Source organism: Sciurus carolinensis, chromosome 2, assembly GCF_902686445.1.
Source record: "Sciurus carolinensis chromosome 2, mSciCar1.2, whole genome shotgun sequence".
In the NCBI taxonomy this organism is placed as follows: Eukaryota; Metazoa; Chordata; class Mammalia; order Rodentia; family Sciuridae; genus Sciurus; species Sciurus carolinensis.
The window spans coordinates 88,047,172-88,065,699 of record NC_062214.1 but is presented as its reverse complement, the minus strand read 5'-3'; the positions used below and the strand labels follow the sequence as shown (position 1 = coordinate 88,065,699).

General features: G+C 51.0%; 1 protein-coding gene across 5 annotated transcripts in view; it reads left to right on the top strand.

Moving 5' to 3' along the window:
- The window catches only part of Smad3 (SMAD family member 3), a 107,988-nt gene extending 94,094 nt beyond the window's left edge, over window positions 1-13,894 (top strand). For all 5 annotated transcript variants that reach the window (XM_047537270.1, XM_047537281.1, XM_047537279.1 and 2 more), the window contains 4 exons: window positions 2,377-2,589; window positions 4,295-4,432; window positions 6,696-6,840; window positions 9,455-13,894. In XM_047537270.1, coding sequence (XP_047393226.1) covers window positions 2,377-2,589; window positions 4,295-4,432; window positions 6,696-6,840; window positions 9,455-9,578 — 620 coding nt within the window. In that variant the 3' untranslated portion in view covers window positions 9,579-13,894. The remainder of the gene's footprint in view (window positions 1-2,376; window positions 2,590-4,294; window positions 4,433-6,695; window positions 6,841-9,454) is intronic.
- The last annotated feature ends 4,634 nt before the right edge of the window (window positions 13,895-18,528 follow it).

The following is an 18,528-nucleotide window of genomic DNA, read 5'->3' as shown; positions in this document are numbered from 1 at the left end:
GCCCTCCATGGGACACGTCACCTAACCCCCTCATAGTCACCCTCCCAGAAGCATCTTTTATGTAGAGCTGCTTCTGTATCTACTGAGAAACTCTTGAAACCAGGGCCTGCTGGCTTGTTTGGTGTGGGAGAGGGATTGCCACCGACCCCTAAGAGATTACTGCTAAGATTTCATGCCGGACAAGTTTTATTTCTCCCCTTGGAACTAGAAAGCATCGTGCTTTTGCCAACCAGAGCCACATAACACATTATGTTCTCTTTTCACTTTGGCTTCTAGGATGCTCAGAGTCTAGTGTTCTTTTAGTGCCTCTAACTTCGTGGTTATCCCAGTCAGCTTTCTCCTTTCCAGAGTCCTGACTGTATTTCTCTTGTACTTATCATCATGTGGATAAAGCCTTTGGTGGAAAAGAAATAAGTACAATATATAGTTAAGAAAAGAAAATTCCACTGAAGGAAGAACCCAGAAGTGGTGGCCATACTTTTGGGTCTGTGGTTCCTCTTGCAGAATTGCCTTCTGGAAGCAGCAAAGGCTGATGGGGGAGGGGGATGGAGGGCAGGGGTATCTTTCAGTTGTTTGCAGAGAAAAGCAAGCACGTGGCAGAGCTGCGGCTCTGGCTCTGTCCTGCTCCTGAGCAGAGACTGCTCCTCCAAATGGCTCTCTCTGAAATGACAACCCTCAAAACTTTTGACACTGGTCTAATGACACCACTTCCCCAAGCCAGAGAATCATCTTCCTAATGATGTGTCATGCTGTGTCCAGTGTGTGTCAGCAACCTGATGGGCTCAGACCTGCTTGGAGGGCCCCTTGGGCTTGGACTCCTCAAAGCTCTTCCTAGAGCCTGGTTTCATACCATGTTCTAAGGGGCTGGGCTGTCTGCTCTTTCAGGCTGTCACTGTTCCTGGGAGCATAGCTTGATCTCTTTTACCTGTTCCAGGCCCAGGGAATTCTGGGCAGGACTTTAGGACTTGGAGGTGAGGCCTGTGTTCTGTTCTCCATGTTGGCCCAGATCAGCTAAAGCTGCCTATTCAGGCTGACCCACGCCAGAAGCATAGTGACCTAAGTAGTTTTCTTCGATGTCTTCTGGTAAACTTATTGTACAGTCTAGGAAACTGAGGCTGGAGAGGGTGGCCACATCCCCAAGTTCGCACAGCAAAGTCAGCAGAGCCTGCACCTGGGCAGTGGCAGCCAGAAGCCCTGATGTGTTGCCTGACCACTTTGAATACTTGGATTGCACTTGGATTTCTTTTCTTTTTGAAGTTTCCAAAGCAACATAGCTTACATTTGAGTGACCACAGTGTTTAGAATGGTGCTTATCTCACTGGAATGCTGAAGCATCCAGCAAAGCCAGAGCCGGATGTAGCTGACGTGGCTCAGCCCGACCTCGGGAGCCAGGGCACAGGCCACAGCTGCCCTGCCCCGTCATTCTTCCCTCCACATCAGGCAGCTTAGACCTCCGCCTTCACCTCATCTTCCTTGCTCCCTGCCTGGAAGAGACGGTCAAGGATGCTTTGCCCCTCCAGGGCGGAGGTCGGGAGGTTACTGACAGCGCACGCTGAGTGCCTGCCGTGTGAGCTGGCTCAGCACACCACTCACGGCCCTGGTGGTAAAGAGGCTTCTGCACCCAGACAGGGCACAGTGGGAGCTGAAGTTCAGAGAGAGGGCCAGCACTGCTGCGACCTGGCCAAGCATCCAGGGCAGTCTCGCCCCCATATGACATCTGGCAGTGCCTGGGGACACTTTTTTATTAGCAGCCCTTGGGAGGGTGAGGTGGATGCATGACGCTGGCATCTCAAGGGTAGGGCCAGCAAGGTGCTGAACACCCTATGACTTGTGGAGCCCCCTTCCTCCAAACAGCCTGGCCCCAAGTGTCAGGGGTGCTGAGGTGAGAGGCCCAGCCCGGGGTGTCCTGACCCTCCTTCTGGGCGTGTGCTGTGCAGGGCTGTCAGGGCCGGGCACCTCCTCTTCCCCCACCCCCAGGAGGGATGGTGCACCTGGACTCTTGCAGATCAGGGCCTCTCTGCTGGCATGTTGGCAGGGGTCACCCAGGTCCTTCCCTGTGGGCAGCACACCTTCTGATTTTTCTCTAGGGCTTGGCAGCTTCCAAGGTCTGTTGAGTAGAGAACCCCAGAAGTTGCCAGGCATGCTGCAGGCGGGGTTCTCAGGCCAGGGCTGGGGCCTGGGACAGCCGCCATCTTGCTCCTCCTCTCAGAGCCAAAGGGCTAAGGCAAGGGAGAGGGATGGACTCTGGGGCCTCACGCTCAGGGTGGATCGTCAGGATGCTCCTGGGCAACAGCTCACATAGAGATACACCTGAATCACCAGGTGGCCTGGGGGCATGGGGCCCGAGGCCCTGACCCGAGGCTGCTGTCTCTGCAGACCTGCAGCCAGTCACCTACTGCGAGCCTGCCTTCTGGTGCTCCATCTCCTATTACGAGCTGAACCAGCGTGTTGGGGAGACATTCCACGCCTCGCAGCCCTCCATGACGGTGGATGGCTTCACCGACCCCTCCAACTCGGAGCGCTTCTGCCTAGGCCTGCTGTCCAACGTCAACAGGAACGCTGCGGTGGAGCTCACGCGGAGGCACATCGGTAATGGGGTGGCCACGCCGTCCCCACCTCTGGCCCAGAGCAGCCTCTGCACGCCTCCCCTTTGCTGTGCTCGGCCTCCTGCTGGGATGTGGGGATGGGACTCACTTCCTCACCCTGGCTCCCAGATCCTCTTGCTCGACTTAGGGGCCAGACAGGTAGAGTTCAGTCTTCCTGGGGTTCAGTTCATTTTCACCCAGAGATGCAGATAAGCTCTGAAAACTTGGAAGCCAAGGAGGAAAACCCCTGGTGTAAGGGATGGAGGAAGGGAGGTCTATGGGGAAGGTAACGTGTAAGAATCTTTTAGTGAATACACCCTCCAAGTATTGATAGATAAGTAGGTGGTCATTACTGGCGGAGGGCTCTTTTGTTAATTGCATATATAAGTGTTCTAGACAACCTGGAAAGGGTAGAAAGATGAGAAATGCTACAACTCAAATACAACTACTAATGTGCTGCGTCCCAGCACCCAGGAGAGGAGCACCGTGGGTTTAGGGAAGATGCAGCCGCGTGTTCTCGGTTCTCACTAAGGACAGTCATGATTTTACCTTCCAAGGTCACAGACCACTGCCCCCTAGAAGGGCTGCAGAGATGATGTGGTGGGACATTCTCAGACATCATCCTGGAGCCCCAAGGGTTGGCCAAGAGGCTCCAGGGACAAATTCGGGATCTGGGTGGGGGCAGCAAGAGGGTCATTGTCCCCACCTGTCCCAGGGCACCTCTGTTCCTGCTGGCTCTTCCTGAGCTCTCACAGATTGATTTGAAAAGAGGATCCTGTAGTCCAGAGAAAAGCTTGCAGGCCATCTCTGCCTCCTGCTCTTGCCCTATCTGTGGACTCTGAGCCCCCAGCACCAAGTCCTGTATGACCCAGATGAGAAGAAACGGGAGTAGCGGGATTGGAGGCAGGCATGGGGACATGGAGTGGTACACGGGTTGGTCGCCTGGTTTCCACCCACATACCACTGGGCCTGGAAAATCTGGCCCCGTTTCCAGCCCTCTGGGCCTCCTGCTTAGGAGTGGAGCAGACTTTCCCGTGCAGAAGGGAACATCCCCTGGCGGAGCAGAGAGCTCATTGTCTGAGTGTTTATCTAACTGCTGGAATTGCAGAAGCAATTTAAAAATAATTTCTGTCCATCTGGAGTGGATTTAAGAGACGAAGGAAAAGTAAATGATGTGAACCTGCGGTCTCCTTCGAAACACGCGGGGAGGGGTAGCATCCCACCGTCCTGCAGCAGAGGGCTCCCAGAGGGCCTGCCGCCTCAGGAGCCTGGCAGGTTCATGAGTGACCCTCTGAATCTTGGGGCCAGGAGGGACCAGAGTGGTGGTGTGGTTGGAGGGGGGCAGCAGCTGTCACTTACCAGGCGCTTGCTGTGTGTCACAGCAGCTGCTGAGAGTGGTGTCCCTACCCGTTTTCTAGAGGAGCTCAGCCCCCAGGTTAGTGTGACTGAGGCCCATGGCTAGCCAGTTGCAGAGGCTGTCACTGAGGTCATCATGGGCTCTTCTCTCTCCGCCTCCCTGCTTTAGAAATCCAGCGTTGCCTCTCATTTCCCTACTTGGTTTCAGGTTGGGCTCTGGGTTCCATTGTCAGGGGAGCTTGCAGAGTCCCTTGGGCAGCCACTGCAGCCCTGTCCCCTTGGCCAGTCTCTGCTGGCTCTGGGGCCGCTGTGTGTGGGCAGAGGCACCTGATCCCGTCTCCCCATGTCTCTAGGGAGAGGTGTGCGGCTCTACTACATCGGAGGGGAGGTCTTCGCGGAGTGTCTCAGCGACAGCGCTATCTTTGTCCAGTCTCCCAACTGTAACCAGCGCTATGGCTGGCATCCGGCCACCGTCTGCAAGATCCCACCAGGTAAGCCGCCCCAACGTGGGCATACTGGGGGTGCTGGAGAGTCCATCTTTCTTGCTGTTTCTCCTCATTGGTGTCTGCATTGATAGCCTGGAGGCCATTCAGCTGGGTTTCTGTGGCCCAGAAGTCTTCCTGGGCTCTCCCTGAGCCTCCAGAGGCAGAGGCAGCAATGGCGGACCTGCCTTTCACCTGGGTCGTCTGCCCACTGCCCTGGTGTGTGATGCTCAGGCAGGCTCCCCCTTCACACGGTCCTTCCACAAACGCGCAGCCTGTGGGGCTGTGCCAGGTACTGGAAGGGAATGGAGTGGTGGACTGGGCCCTGCTCTAGTCCCCACGGGTCTCCAGACCTGTGGATGTGTATGATAAAGACAGAGTCTAACACAGGGACGGTGCCACGCCCGGGGAGAGGGCGGGCCTGACCGCCGGGGTAAGCACAGGGTGGTGGGGTGGAGCCCGTGAGGGGCAGGGCAGGACACTCAGGGAACACTCTGGCTGGAGGAGGGGTTGTGTAAAAGATGGGGAGTGTTGGAAGAGTGCCATGGGAAGACCCGAGAAGAGTTTTCGTTTTATCCTGCAGGACTAACTGTTGAGGGTTTTCTCAGCGAGGCTGATGAATCTACCTGGCCCCCAAGCATGTGTGTTAGCTGCACTGTGGAAGGTGGTGTAGACAGGGGAGTTTGGACAGCAAGGTCTGCCCCCCACCCTGCCCCAAGGCCTCTTTACTTAAAAACTCTTGGCAGAAGCCCAGCCAAAGCCCACTTCTTACATTGCAGGCACCAACAGATTGTGGGTGGGGACTGGCTGCTGGAGCATGGGGTCTGGGTAGAGCCTTGCCCATGGCACGTGGGTGAAATGTCTCTTCCTGCCTGCTGAGTACAAGTCGACAGTGAAGTAGTGGACCATGGGCAGGATGCACTTAAAATGCAGCAAACCGGAAATGGTAACGGTGGTCCACTTCCCAGGCATTCTTGTGGTTGCATTTACAGAGCACGTTTCTGTCTCTGATCTCAGTCTTCTCCAGTTACTATGACTCCACAAGTAAGTAGGTTAAGGAAATAAGTTCAGAGAGGTTAAGCCAACTGCCCAGGGACACACAGCTAGGAAGAAGCCAAACTGGATGGAGCCCAGGACTGACTCTAGCCTAGTGCTCTTCTGTTTTTTGTCTCTGTGGGGTGGGGCTGGGGGCTGGCGTGCACTTTCAGTCCTGCTCCAGCACACTTCCGCTTGAGGAGGGGAAGGAGGGGAAGCTCGATGGCATTCTGCCCACTCCCTCCCTGGCCACCCCCATCTTTTTGGTGAGGGCCAAGTTGACCCTGGTGGTGTCTGTCAGCTCACAGAACATCACGACAGGAATGACCTACAGTGACCCCCCATTTTAGAGACACAGGGTTCCAAAGAGAAGGTGACCGGCCCAGAGTCACACACAAGCTTGGGAGCTGGTGCTGGCCCTTCCACAAGCATCACCTCGCCTCACCTTTTGGTTATTCTGGCATGTGCATTTGTCTTTATTTTTCTGGTTGACGCGTTCCTGGCACTCGGGCGGTGGGAGGTTTATTTTAAACTTTATTTGTGCCTGTCTCTAGTTTTACTGTCTGAAGAATTAGACACACACCTTCACTTTGCTGTGAATGTCACCTCGACCCAGCCTGTGCCCAGAGGCCAAAATGTGACCCAGATCTCTCCCCTTTCCTGGCCCCAGCATGAGGCAGACTTGTCAGAGGAGCCTAGGTGGACGGGGCCTCGACTTCTGCTGAGCTTCCTATGGGGATGCCAGGCCCCACGGCCTCTCAGCTGGCCTCCCTGCTGGCACGTCCTGTCCCCCACCAATGCGAGAGCCGTAGGTGTGGGGGGCCGACCGTGCCCAGGACAGCGTGGGCGTCCAGGCTCAGGCCCCTTCCCCCTCTGTTCTCTGGACGGCCTTGGACAGCCTTGGCCCTTTTGCCTCCCTAAACCATGTCCCGTGTCCTTAGCAGTCCACTTCAGCCTTCTCCGCATGCCCACAGAGGGAGAGAGCCGAACCTGCGGGCCAGCCTTTGAGGTTTCCTCTTACACGTCAGCTGCACATCCTCAGTGAGGTGGTGACAGATTCGAGGGCAGGGACTGGGTAGGCCCATCCCTGGCATGGTGCCGAGCATGGAGTAGGTGGTTAATGCCTCGAACAACCATGTGCCACTTGAGTTGGGCGATCCAGGGATTGCTTTAGCCAGGCGGGGAGCAACCGACATGTAAAGGCTTCTGTTCCCAGTAGCACTGTCGTTTTTGGCAGGATGCAACCTGAAGATCTTCAACAACCAGGAGTTCGCAGCCCTCTTGGCTCAGTCCGTCAACCAGGGCTTCGAGGCTGTCTACCAGTTGACTCGAATGTGCACCATCCGCATGAGCTTCGTCAAAGGCTGGGGAGCAGAGTACAGGTCAGTGGGGACCCAACTCCAGGCAACTCAGGACAGCAGAGCAGAGGCTCCTCGGAGATGAGCAAGACCAGATGTCACGCCCCAGCAGAGACCACAGATCAGGGAGGCCACAGCCTGGCAGGCGGGAGGGCAAAATCATTCCTAGACAACCAGGAAGGGAAGCACAGCCCTCGCCGCACACTGAGCGGATTCTCAAGTGTTGTCAACAGACATGTCCCATCTTGTCCTCACCACAATCCTGGGTGCACACACAGGCATCATCCTGTTTCACAGACTGAGGGCACTAAGGCCTAGGGAGGACAAGTGACTTGCCTGAAGTGACTTGCTTAATCAGTAGGAAGCTGAGCCTCGGGCTGTGTTCTGGCTGCTCATCCTCAGTCCTTGGGGCAGATGGTTTCCTTCACCCAAGGGTCCCCCCACCTCTGTGGCTCCCTCTCTGAACTCAGGGACCCTGGTAACCCTGAGCATCTAGGCGATTAAAAATCACAATCAAGGAAGGAAAGGAAGGAGGGAGGAGATTCGCGTGGTTATAAAGGAACAGAGTTTACTTTGCATGAACATTATTATTATTTTTTTTTTTTTAAAGAATTCTACGGCTGGGGCTGTACATAGCTCAGTGGTAGAGTGCTTGCCTTGCATGTGTGAGGCACTGGGTTCGATCCTCAGCACCACATAAAACTAAACAAATCAAGATATTGTATCCACCTACAACTAAAAAAATATTAAAAGAATTCTAGACATGGGCCTAAACATGGCGCTGATTAACAGGTCTACCTACTCTTAGTCGAATCCCTCAGACCCTTCTGGGTTGGGTCTCTTGGGAATCCAGTCCCTTCTTCCCCCACACCGGGCAGGAGTTTCCTGACTGGCAAGGCTGTGCCCCCCATACCCCACCCGCACGCCCGCGCAGACGCAGAGGTGCCGCATGTCAGCTGGAGCCAGTGCCTTGCAAGTCACTCTCCCCTTCTCTTCATTTTTCCAGATGTTTGGAATCTATTTTGTTTTGCAGTCATTCTGCACCCTAGCCAAACCCATTTCAGTGCTGGCTCTGGGCCACCGTTTATAATGAAATCCCGATGAGCATGACTTATGGAAAGTCAGATTCTCATTAGAGGGTTCTGCTCTGTAAAATCTCCTCCTCCAGTTACCGTATTTTAGCTGCTGTTCTGTGTCTGCCCCAGAGTGCCAGGGAACACAGCACCTTCATCCCTGGAGTCTTTCTGAAATCCAGGGAACAACCAAATGGGCGAGGTTGTCAGCGCTTGGGAGGACTCACAGCCATGTTATGAAGACCAGAGAGATTAGCCCAGGCCCAGAGGTCCGCTGGAGAAATGTTTTAGCCAACCTTTCAGCCCTAGTGTAGATCACTTAGGGAATGAGAGTGAAAGGTCAGAAAATTAACATTTTTTTGTGGGAAAGGGAAATACTTAAAGATGGACCCACAAGGAAAAGCGCCAGGGCAAGTCCACTGGCTTTTCTTACACCCAGCCTTTCATCCAGGGACCACACTCAGGCACCCTCCACCAGGCGGACACCCCAGGGCTAGGTCAGCAGGCCTGTCTCAGGTGAAGCCCAACAAGCAAGGGGGTGGCCCTCAGGACAGTGGACCTGAGGTGCGGTGGCACCACGGTCCCCCAGCTCTTCATGTTGGAAGAGGCTCCGTGGTGGCGGAAGCCTTTCCCTAGGGGCACTGTATCACTGTGCAGGACGTTCTGCCAGCACACCCAGTCCTGTGCGGCCCACTGCGTCACTGCCGCCTGGCAGCACGACCGCAGCCAAATGGACGGGTGCGGCCCCTTCCCAGAACAGCTTTGTCCTCCTGCCTCATGGGCCAAGGGGAGTAAGGTTTCAGCCCGTGTCTGTGAGGAGGCCGAAAGCAGGACCCAGTCCTCTCACCTCCAGCTGGCACCCGTAACTCCAGCCTCAGCAGATAGCCTCTGCTCAGCAGAGGCCTTTGGGACTTCGCCTGTGAGCTGCGTCATCCGCCAGCCTGAATTTAGACAAAGTGCTTTGGGGAAAAGAAACGTGTGGTGTGCCTTGGTTTTTTCCAGTAATTGTTTCATGGCTAGCTCTACTCGTAAGATTTTCCAAAATAAGGCCGTAGATGGGAATTATATCAGCACATTGGGAACTGAAGGCATGTGGACTCTGTCGGCGCTTCATACAAAACACCCCTGCATCAGACAGACACACGTCACTGCCGCCTGTTGGGGCTGGGCTCTGGTCTGGAGACAGGGAGCTGCAGGTGCCCAGTGGGTATAGATGGGAGCCGGGGGACCTCTGCTCGGGCTGGAGATCTACTAGTAGGGGCTTGTCACACTAACTGGTGGGCCTCTAGGGTACCCTGGAAGTAACCTTACGTGTGTAACTCTTTAAGGCCCTCCTCCTCCCCCTCAAAAGAATCTGAGGTACTCAAAGTCCTCCCTGGCCAGAGTTGTTTAGCGTGATAGTTTTAGCAAGTTATTGGTACCTCTTCCAGGACAGCATCTAGCAGGGCAGGATGTATCCCTGGCTTTGGAAAGAAAACTGTCACCAAAGCAGAAAAAGGTGTTCTGACTTGTACCTGTGTCCCTGTGGACTAAAAAAGTCCCCCATCCCTTTCCTGTTTCTGCAGGAGACAGACAGTGACCAGCACCCCCTGCTGGATTGAGCTGCACCTGAATGGGCCTTTGCAGTGGCTTGACAAGGTCCTCACCCAGATGGGCTCCCCCAGCATCCGCTGTTCCAGCGTGTCTTAGAGACCTCGGGTGTGAAGAGGGAGGGTAGGGGAGGGCGGGCTTGGGGAAAATGGCCATGGAGGAGAAAAGAGAAAATCAGAACTCTACTCAACCCGTTCCCATCAAGGAAGAAAATCTCCCTCAACCAAGGTGGCACCAACCTGTTTTCCAAAGCACAGAAGCAAACCTAGAGATGGATTCTGTGAACAGTTATATCTGCTGAGACACATATGCCCTTGACCCCAGTTTGAAGGGCGAGAAATGGCTTCTGCTCCCGTGGCTAGTGCCAACAGGTAGTTTCACCACCTGCCCCTCCCCACAGTCACTTCCTTTTTAAAATGAGATGTGGGATGTCACAGTCCAACAGGAAAGCTCCTCTGCCCTCAGCTTGGCATGGAATTCTTCATGCAAGGGTGTTCTAGCTCTCTGGCACTTTGGTGAGAGCCTCTCGGATTGAGCATTCCCAGCTGCACCCCACCAGGCTGGCAGCAGGCACCTGAGGAGCTGACTGCGGGTGGGGAGGGGCTTGTCTGGTGGCCCCCCTCTCAGAACATACTGCTTGGTGTGAGCAAGCGTGTCCAGCAGAATGTGTTCCTGGGACTGTGGGAAAAGTGGACGACAGCCATCTCTTCTTTAAAAACTCTTCTTTGTCCTTCCTCACTTGGAAAAGCTGGAAGGATCTGCTGAGGCTCAGTGCGTATGCAACGTATAGTTTCTATTATCACATTAATCTCAAAGAGATTTGAGTGACTTAAGTGTTCACATGAAGCGAAGGGCAGTTGGGGTGTGAGGCAGCACTACAGCGAGCGCGTCCCGGGCCGTCTCACGCCATATTCCGATGCACTCGGCTATGTTGGTTTATGTAGTCAGTTGCATTAATTAAACCAACTTTATCCTATGCTCTTTTAAATGTTTGTTTTATATTAAAAAAAAAAAGTTCCTGGGTAGGCATACTGACTGGGAAAGCAGACTGGGACCCAGCAACTACTTCTCCCCCAAGGTGAAGCCTTTTCCAAGTTCTGTTGAGACACCTGCCAGCGCTTTTGGAAGCTGCAATGAACAGAAGTAAATTCACCAGAAGGGAAAAATCTCAGGCTAACATAGGCAAATGAAAAGGGCTATTAAATTTTTTTTATATGCTTTTGAAAATTGCAGGCTTGGTGCAAAGAGAGCTGTCATCTTCGCCCTGGGATGTGAGGTCATGTAGCTCACGGTAGAGGACCTCGGTGACAACCACAGCAGCGATGCCGTGTGTTAAGTGCGGCACCCAGGGGCAAGTAGGCAGAAAACTAGTGTAAATCATTTCAACTGGAAAGAGAAAAATGGACCTGGTTCTTTTACTGGCCTTCTGCAGAATACAGCAGACACAGGATTGCCACCTGCAACTGGTACTTTATTCTTTGCTGCTGTTTTGTATGAGATGACTTATCCACATCTTTGCATGAATTTATACCAGGAAAAAAAAAGCGGGGGGGGGATTTCCTATGGAAGTCCTGTCTTATTCTAGGTAAAGGGAAGAAAATGGATACTTTTGGCAGGTTACAAACCACAAATGTGATAAAATTCCTGACGCTCAATGAAGATGTTGGGAACTTCCCGGCATCTCACCTGCAGGATCCTGTGCCCCTGCAGCTTTGGTCTTGAGATTCCCATTTAGGAGAGCTGCCCCTAAGCCTCCTGAAGACACAGGAAGAGACGGAACACCTTGCCTGATCTGTGTGAGTCTTCCCACAAGGGTGTTGACACAGAACCGAGACAATACAAACCCCTTCACTTCCTCTGAGAGGTGCACATGCTGTGGGTATGGAGTCTGTGCTTGGCTGAAAGCAGTCTGTGGACTGCTTCTTACGCACAAGAGGCCTGCTGAACCTCCCGTGTGTGCCTACGTGCTCCTGGTCAGCTCAGAGCTCTGAGGCAGGAATATTCCATTTTGGCTTCTGCTGGAGCGATCACTGGCCCTCTCTGGCAAGCCGCAGGCAGTGGTTTCCGAGGCTCGCACTCCTCACCTGTTACATAAGAGCTTCCTGTGGCACAGCTGTCCTCCAGGTGCTTGGGGACAGCTTCAGGTGTAGCACAATTTTGATGATGTGCTGGTCATAACTGGCTACATTTTGGGGAGTGTCTTAGAACCCTCAGTGCTCACATCTGATGGCTGCTTCTAGTTGGCATGAAGTTTGAGTTTTATGTTTTTTCCAAAGGCTGCTTCTTTGGCCCTTTTCCTTAATAGACCACCGGAGGATATGTGAGGAAATGTAGGCAGACCTACCTTTGGCATCGGTGAAAATAAATTTGGTCATTCTTAGAGGTTAGGGAATGGCGCCTTTCCCATCCTGGAACGCAGATAAGTCCTTTGGGCATGTGTAATGTTAGTGTCCTTTTTAAGCCACAAAACTAGTTTCTTAGTTTTAAATCTTATATGAATGACAGTTATACATTTAAAAACTTTCTTAAAGGACAGCTGAAAGGGGCAAGAGGAAACCAGGGCAGTTCTAGGTGTGGCAAAGGCTGCTGGACAGCAGTTTTAAGTGTAGTTTGCTCAGGCAACATGACCACGTGTGCTGCCCCCACTCCCCCATGTCCTCGGCACTCCCAAGGAGCTGGCTTTTAGTACCTCTCCTCCCCCACTCACCCCTGCTGCCCAACTTAATTTAGTAACAGATCCTCCCGTGCATACGCAGGTAGCTGCCCCAGCCGGTTTGGATTACAGGCCTGTGCTGGCACATCATCTCGGCTGGCCACCTTCTTGGCAGGCTGTAGAAGACCTGACACCTACGACAAGCCTAGAGTCAGGAGCAGGGACTCTGACTCTTGGGAAGAATACACATGAGGGCAATGCTGCTGGCAGACTTTCCCATTGTCCTGATGTGATCTGTTGTATTTTTTTTATTGACCGTGATTATTTTTTTAAATCATTGTTAATGTATTGAAATGAGCTGTAGCACATATTGTGTGCTTAGTTTGTTTTGTTTTTCTCCATCTCCCCTTGGCTTCCTAGAGTCTGGACCTAGTTGAGGGCTAAATGCTTTTACTCAAACCACAGAAGGTTTTCTTTAGGTAGTTCTGTGCATGTTGTGCACGGACATAGTTGTCCAGGGGGAAGGCAAACATCCGACTTCATTCTTAGCCCTGAGCTGCCATTTCTGAGGCTTCATGATTGTGTCCTCTAGTCCTTAAAAGGAAAGGCCAGGAAAGGAATCTAAAGGCTGCTCACAGGACTGTTTACCAAGGGGGCCACAAGCAGCTAGAGATAGCACAAGCTTATCTCTGGACCCTGTTTCCTACAGTGGGGCTTTGAGTGGGCAGTTAGGTGTTTCCCGAGAATGTCCAGGGGTCTCATTTTTACGAGAAGAAACCCTTATTGTACAGCTAGGTTGTGCCATTTTTCTTTTTGTGGCATCAACGTTCCCTCAGAGGACCCCTTCAAGTAACAGTCTTTATACAATGTCAACCCCCCTCTTAAGGAGCAGCTGCCACTTCTTGAGTGGATGGAATGCAGAAAACACACTCAAGAGAATGTGGGTCACCATGACAATGTAGCACCCCTGATGGGAGGTGTCAGTCAGCGGGACGACTTGGTACACAGGCACCTCCTTCAGAAACACAGCTGTCGTAGAAAAGAAACTCACCTCTCGGGTAAACTGGAGTGAGAAATTCTCAGATTCTGTAACTGATTTTTGTTTTTTTAATGCAGAAGTAAGGGATACTCTAGCATTCTGGTGTTTTTATATTTATGTAATAATTTCTTAAAACCATTCAGACAGATAACTATTTAATTTTTTAAGACAGTTGCAAAGGCCTCTCCTCCCAAGGTTGGTGGCTGGAAGAGTTGGGTACAGCCAGTTCTGAATGTTGGTGCCTCGAGAGGTATAGTGGCTTTTTTGGCTCGGCATCTAGAAACACCAAGCCAGGCTGGCCACACAAGTGGCAGCTGTAAAATCAGGCAGCTCTGAATCAAATCCAGGGCCCCCACCTTCCTGGGGTGAAGACGCACCCAGAGAGGTAGCCACCTTTATCCAGGAGGCCTGCACTGCTGCCACCACCAGTGGGCTATTTTGGACTCGTGTTGTGTGTGTTGGGGGCAAAGACGAGAATGTGGAGGATGTTGATTACCTTCACCATTCAGCCAGCCAGACCTTTCAATATCTTTGTAAAAAGCATGTACCTATTTATAGTGTTTTAGATTTTTCTAAGTTTTGTATCTTAAAAGCAGAGCACCTGTTCTAAGCATTGTACCCCTGTTGTTAAAGACCCGTGTCCATTCCTCCTCCCTTCCTCTTGTAAGTGCCCTTCTAATAAACTTTTCATTGAAAAGCTCCTAGGCCAGGAGCTCAGTCTGATTCTTGCTGCTGTCTCTGGGTGGAGAGAAGATTTAACAGAGCACAATGAGGTCCTGGGGGTCTCAGCATCCAGGGCAATCAGAGGGAAGTGTCTGAAAGCCCAGAGGTACTTTGACCAATGTGCCAGGACACCCTCTCTGCCATAATCCTCAGGTAATCCAGTTGCCCTCATTCACTCACCCAGGGCACCACCAGGGCCTGCCAGTCCTTCAGAGAAGGCAGGAGGCCCTGAGTCATCGGCATAAGGGTCAAGACTTTCTCAACTGGCATGTCTCACGGCTTCCCACATCTAAACGCTGCTAAGTCCCCCGATGCTCTCTGCAGTGGCATCTGCATTAACCGCCCCCCCCTTGTTCCTGAGGGCCCCTGGCAATGACCGAAGCCACCACCTCCAGCCCTGCACCCCATGCTTCTGCTCGTCCTCCCCACTCTGCCTCTTCCATACTTTCACTGTCTTAAATGCTGCCAGACTCATCTTCCCCCTGACACAGGTAGTTTATATTCACAAGTAACTGTGTTTTCCAAACTTTCTAGTTCAAATAACTTAGCTCCTGTGACAATGCGTTTTGAATTATAAACTCAAGGAAAAAGACTTCAAAAGCTCTTCCTTGTCTAAATATAAGTTTGAATTAGCAGAATTTGGGGGGCAGAGGAAGACATGGAGCCAAATCATGCTTCAGTGCGACCTCTTCTGCCGCAGTCCTAAAGACTTCACCTGAGTCTAACTCCTTCGCCAGGAGGAAGGCCACTGCACGGCAAGAGCACCAAGGGGCCTGCAGACTTGGCCTCTGTAAGCTGCCTCGAACGCCTGCCTTGGGATTATCCCACCCTTCTGCCTGCTAAAGGCCTTCTCCAAGGTTTTATGAAATGTACATTTCTCTCAAATTGGCACCTCCTGCTCAGCCATATGACCATGAATTCCAACAGCTTGTTAGATGTGACCCAAAACAGGCATCCCCAAACGGAACCACTTTCTCAGGGCCCGCGCCACTCCCTGCCTGCCTCCCAGTTCTCAGGCCCTCCCCTCCCCTTCTCCAGGTCCTCTCCATGCTCCTTGCTAAGGCTGCACTGGCTGAGCAAACCTCCTTGGAATACCCTGGCCCCAAACTTCCCAGTTCTCCTTGGTCCTCTCAAAATCTACTCTCTCAGGCCAGCATGTCTCTGCCGGCTCCTTCGTCTGGTGTTCCAGACCACTGCATGTGCTCCTGACCCTTCTCCCTTATGATTTCAAGCCACATAAACCGCTGCTAAACAGTCCTGAATCAGTACCCACAGATCGAACATCAATCCAAAGCTTCAGACTCATGTCCAACAACCTGCTGGCTACCAACATGTACAAGTGACAAACGTACCTCAAACGCAAATCATTTCCTTTGTTAAACCACCTCTATCCCCTGGACTTCACCCCCATTTTTGGCACAACCATTTACCCAGCCTGTACTGAAGGAAGTCACTTTTGTCTCTGGCTCCCTTGCTCCCACCTCCCACTTGGTCTTGCTTCCCCAATCCCTCTACTCTGCTCCACTCCCTCCACTCTACAGCAAGCCCTTCACACCTGGACAGCTGTGCTAGCTTCCTAACTGATCTTGTCGCTTCCAGCCTGCGTTCCTATGAATTCACACTGCCTGTGTTAGCTTTCTATTACTGTAACAAAATACCTAAGACAGTGAACTTAATAAGGGAAAGGGCTTATTCTGACTCATATTTCAGAGGTTTTTAGCCCATGGTTGCTTGGTCCTGTTGCTCTGGGCTGTGGTAGAGTACGTCACTGCAGAAGTGTGGGGCGTGAAGAGTTGTTTACCTCACTGTGGTCTCAAAGCAAAGAGAGAAAGGGGCCAAGACCTCAATATCCCCTGCAAGGGGAGGCATCCAGTGAATGACCTAACTTCCATTAGACCCCACCTCTTAAAGGTTCTGCCACCTCCCAATTGCCATGAGCTGGGGACCAAGCCTTAACTCATGGGTATTCGGGAGAGAGTTCATATCCAAATTAGAACACTGCCCCCAGTAGTGCCTCCCTCACATCCCCAGTCCACAGCACAAGCTGAGGTCTTTACTGTGGAACATGTGGCCTTCCTCCTCTGTCCCTGTCCAGCTCTTATCACTCGCTGCCTTATCCCTGCAGCCCAGCAACTCATGGTTCTTCTGTTCCACCTCCTCTCCATGACTGCTCATGTTCTTTCCTCTCTTCCCCAGCCTCCGCCCTTGCTCCTCGGGCTTCTGGTACACACCACCCGTCCAGCCTGCTACTCTGACTAACGCTTTGTGATGCCTTTCATGAGTATTACCAAAGTCTCTTCCACTTGTGCTATTTGTGTGTAAGGTGCGAGTTTCTTGAGAGCAGGGTTTACGTTTTACTCCTGGAGTCCCAGCATCTTTGGGGTAAATATTTTGCTGAACAAATGAATCAACCAGTGCCATATTTAGTGCATTCTACCTTAGGAATATCTTTTGTATCTGTTTCTGTCATTCTATTGTAATAGAAATATCAGCAAAATATGGTTCGTGATTACTTTTAGAAAAAATTTTTAGCTGTAGATCGACACAATCTTTATTTATTCATTTATATGTGGTGCTGAGAATCGAACCCAGTGCCTCACACGTGCGAGGCAAACACTCTACCACTAGGCCACAACTCCAGTCCCCGTGATTATCTTTTATTACAGCTATTCCAAAATTTGGTCTCCCTCTGATCCAGAGTTAGCAACTGTGTGACAAAATTATCACCATTCTCTGTATCTCTTCCATGGCAAAAACCGCTAGGTCCAGTTTCACCCTCAGAATCCTCAACACAGCTAATTAATTAGGCAGATAGTGACAAGACTGTGCCAGATATTCCTAAAATTATGGTTGAATGCCTCCTCTGTTCAAAAATGTTTGGCTCCTTGGTCATCTCAGGCAGGTACAGAACGTACAAGGTAGGCTTTCCCACAGTTCTTTAACTGGACAACCTGGGTTTTTCCAACATGCCTCCTCCATATCTCCGTTCATGACAAACCTACCCTAAGAATTTTGCTGCTTCCACTTAGCCTATCTGCCCCAGTTTTTGTATCCTTTTAGCTCAATTCAAGCATTATTTCCCCTAAGTCAGTCATTTTCAAAGTGTGTCCCAGCACCAGCAACATCAGTATCACTTAAGATGTTAGAAATGCAAATTCTCAGGCCCCACCCCAGACCAAATGAATCAGAAACCCCGGGGTGGGGCCATGTAGGTGATCGTGACCTGGGCTAATGTTTGAGAACTGCTGCTTGAAGATATACTCTGTAATCTGCCTGCTCCACTCTGCACTCCTTCCCACAGCAATTAAGGGTGGTAAAGTAATGGCACTTTTTAATTTCTGCCTGGTATTCTGTCCTTGTGAAGTTGTCTTCCTTGACCCTACTCCACTGAATTAAGACTCTGACCTCCTGGACAAGAGAAATTGCACCTTTACTCAAGTCTGTATCTTCTTTCATTCCTGACTCTGAGTTTGGTACCAGCAAGGTTCACAGGGTTGGCTAGGCCCTGAATCCTTATTTCAGCCCTCACCAGGGTAGAAGGAATAAGTTCAAGGGCAACTAACTATACTACCTGTAGTTTAGTTATCCATCAGGCATTAATGACTTCCTGAGAATTTCCTGGGGAGGCACAATTGGTACAGACCATGCCCTTGAACTTCAGATTCAGATTAAAAGAATCTTCTGTCTTCCAAACTACACTGCTGTTTCCATAAAGTACATACCCCAGGCCTTACTTAGCCCACATTTTTTTTTTTTTTTTTTTGTAACAGTAAAGCCACGTGGTTGATAACATAAAGGGCAGAGGCAATGATTGGCCACCTCTTCCATAAGAGTGAAGCAGGGAGGCTTCCTCCTTAGCAACTGAGCATGAACAGCTTCATGTGACCTGCTTTTGCCTTCCAGATTTGTAGTTGTGAGGAGGGAGTGTTTGGCCTATCAACACAAAAGAGTTTTAGAAGAAAACTTTTCTTTCCTCCCTCCACCTCCAAACCCATGTTCCAAAGATGCAGTAGTAAACATTAGGGCCAGGTTTGAGTCAAAACTTTTACAAAAGGAAACAAAGGAGAACTGTAAATCACTACAGAGCTAGAATGGGACTCTGTTCTAAGAAAAGGTGTAAATTATTATTGCCTTTTTTGTTAATTCTTCATTCTGCAAATCTGAAGAACAATTTAAAATCAAACAAGATACTTCTAATACTAGAAGAACTTAAATCCAAGTAAGGATGTCCACAGGAAGAGCAAGACTTGCGATGTTCGTAACAAACACAGGTAATGCCAAAAATATAAAACTTAGAGAATTCTTAAGACCCTTTCAACAGGAACTTAGATGCCAAAGGTGCAAGGATGGATCACCATGCTAATACCAAGTGGAATCCAAATCAAACACTAGAATTCTGCTCTGCATATTCAGCATTTTACTTTTATGAGACATACAAATTATGGGAAAGTTAATAGGGTGTTGTTTCCAAACCAAGCTTGTGCTATGACAGTACACTTGACCAGATTATTTTTACTTTCTCTACCTATAGTCCTCTGATTGGTATGTAATAACACAATGCTATAGCTAAATTGTTTTTGGTAAATGGGGCAGAGGTGAAGGTAAATTCCAACTCATCAGAGCATTCACTGAAA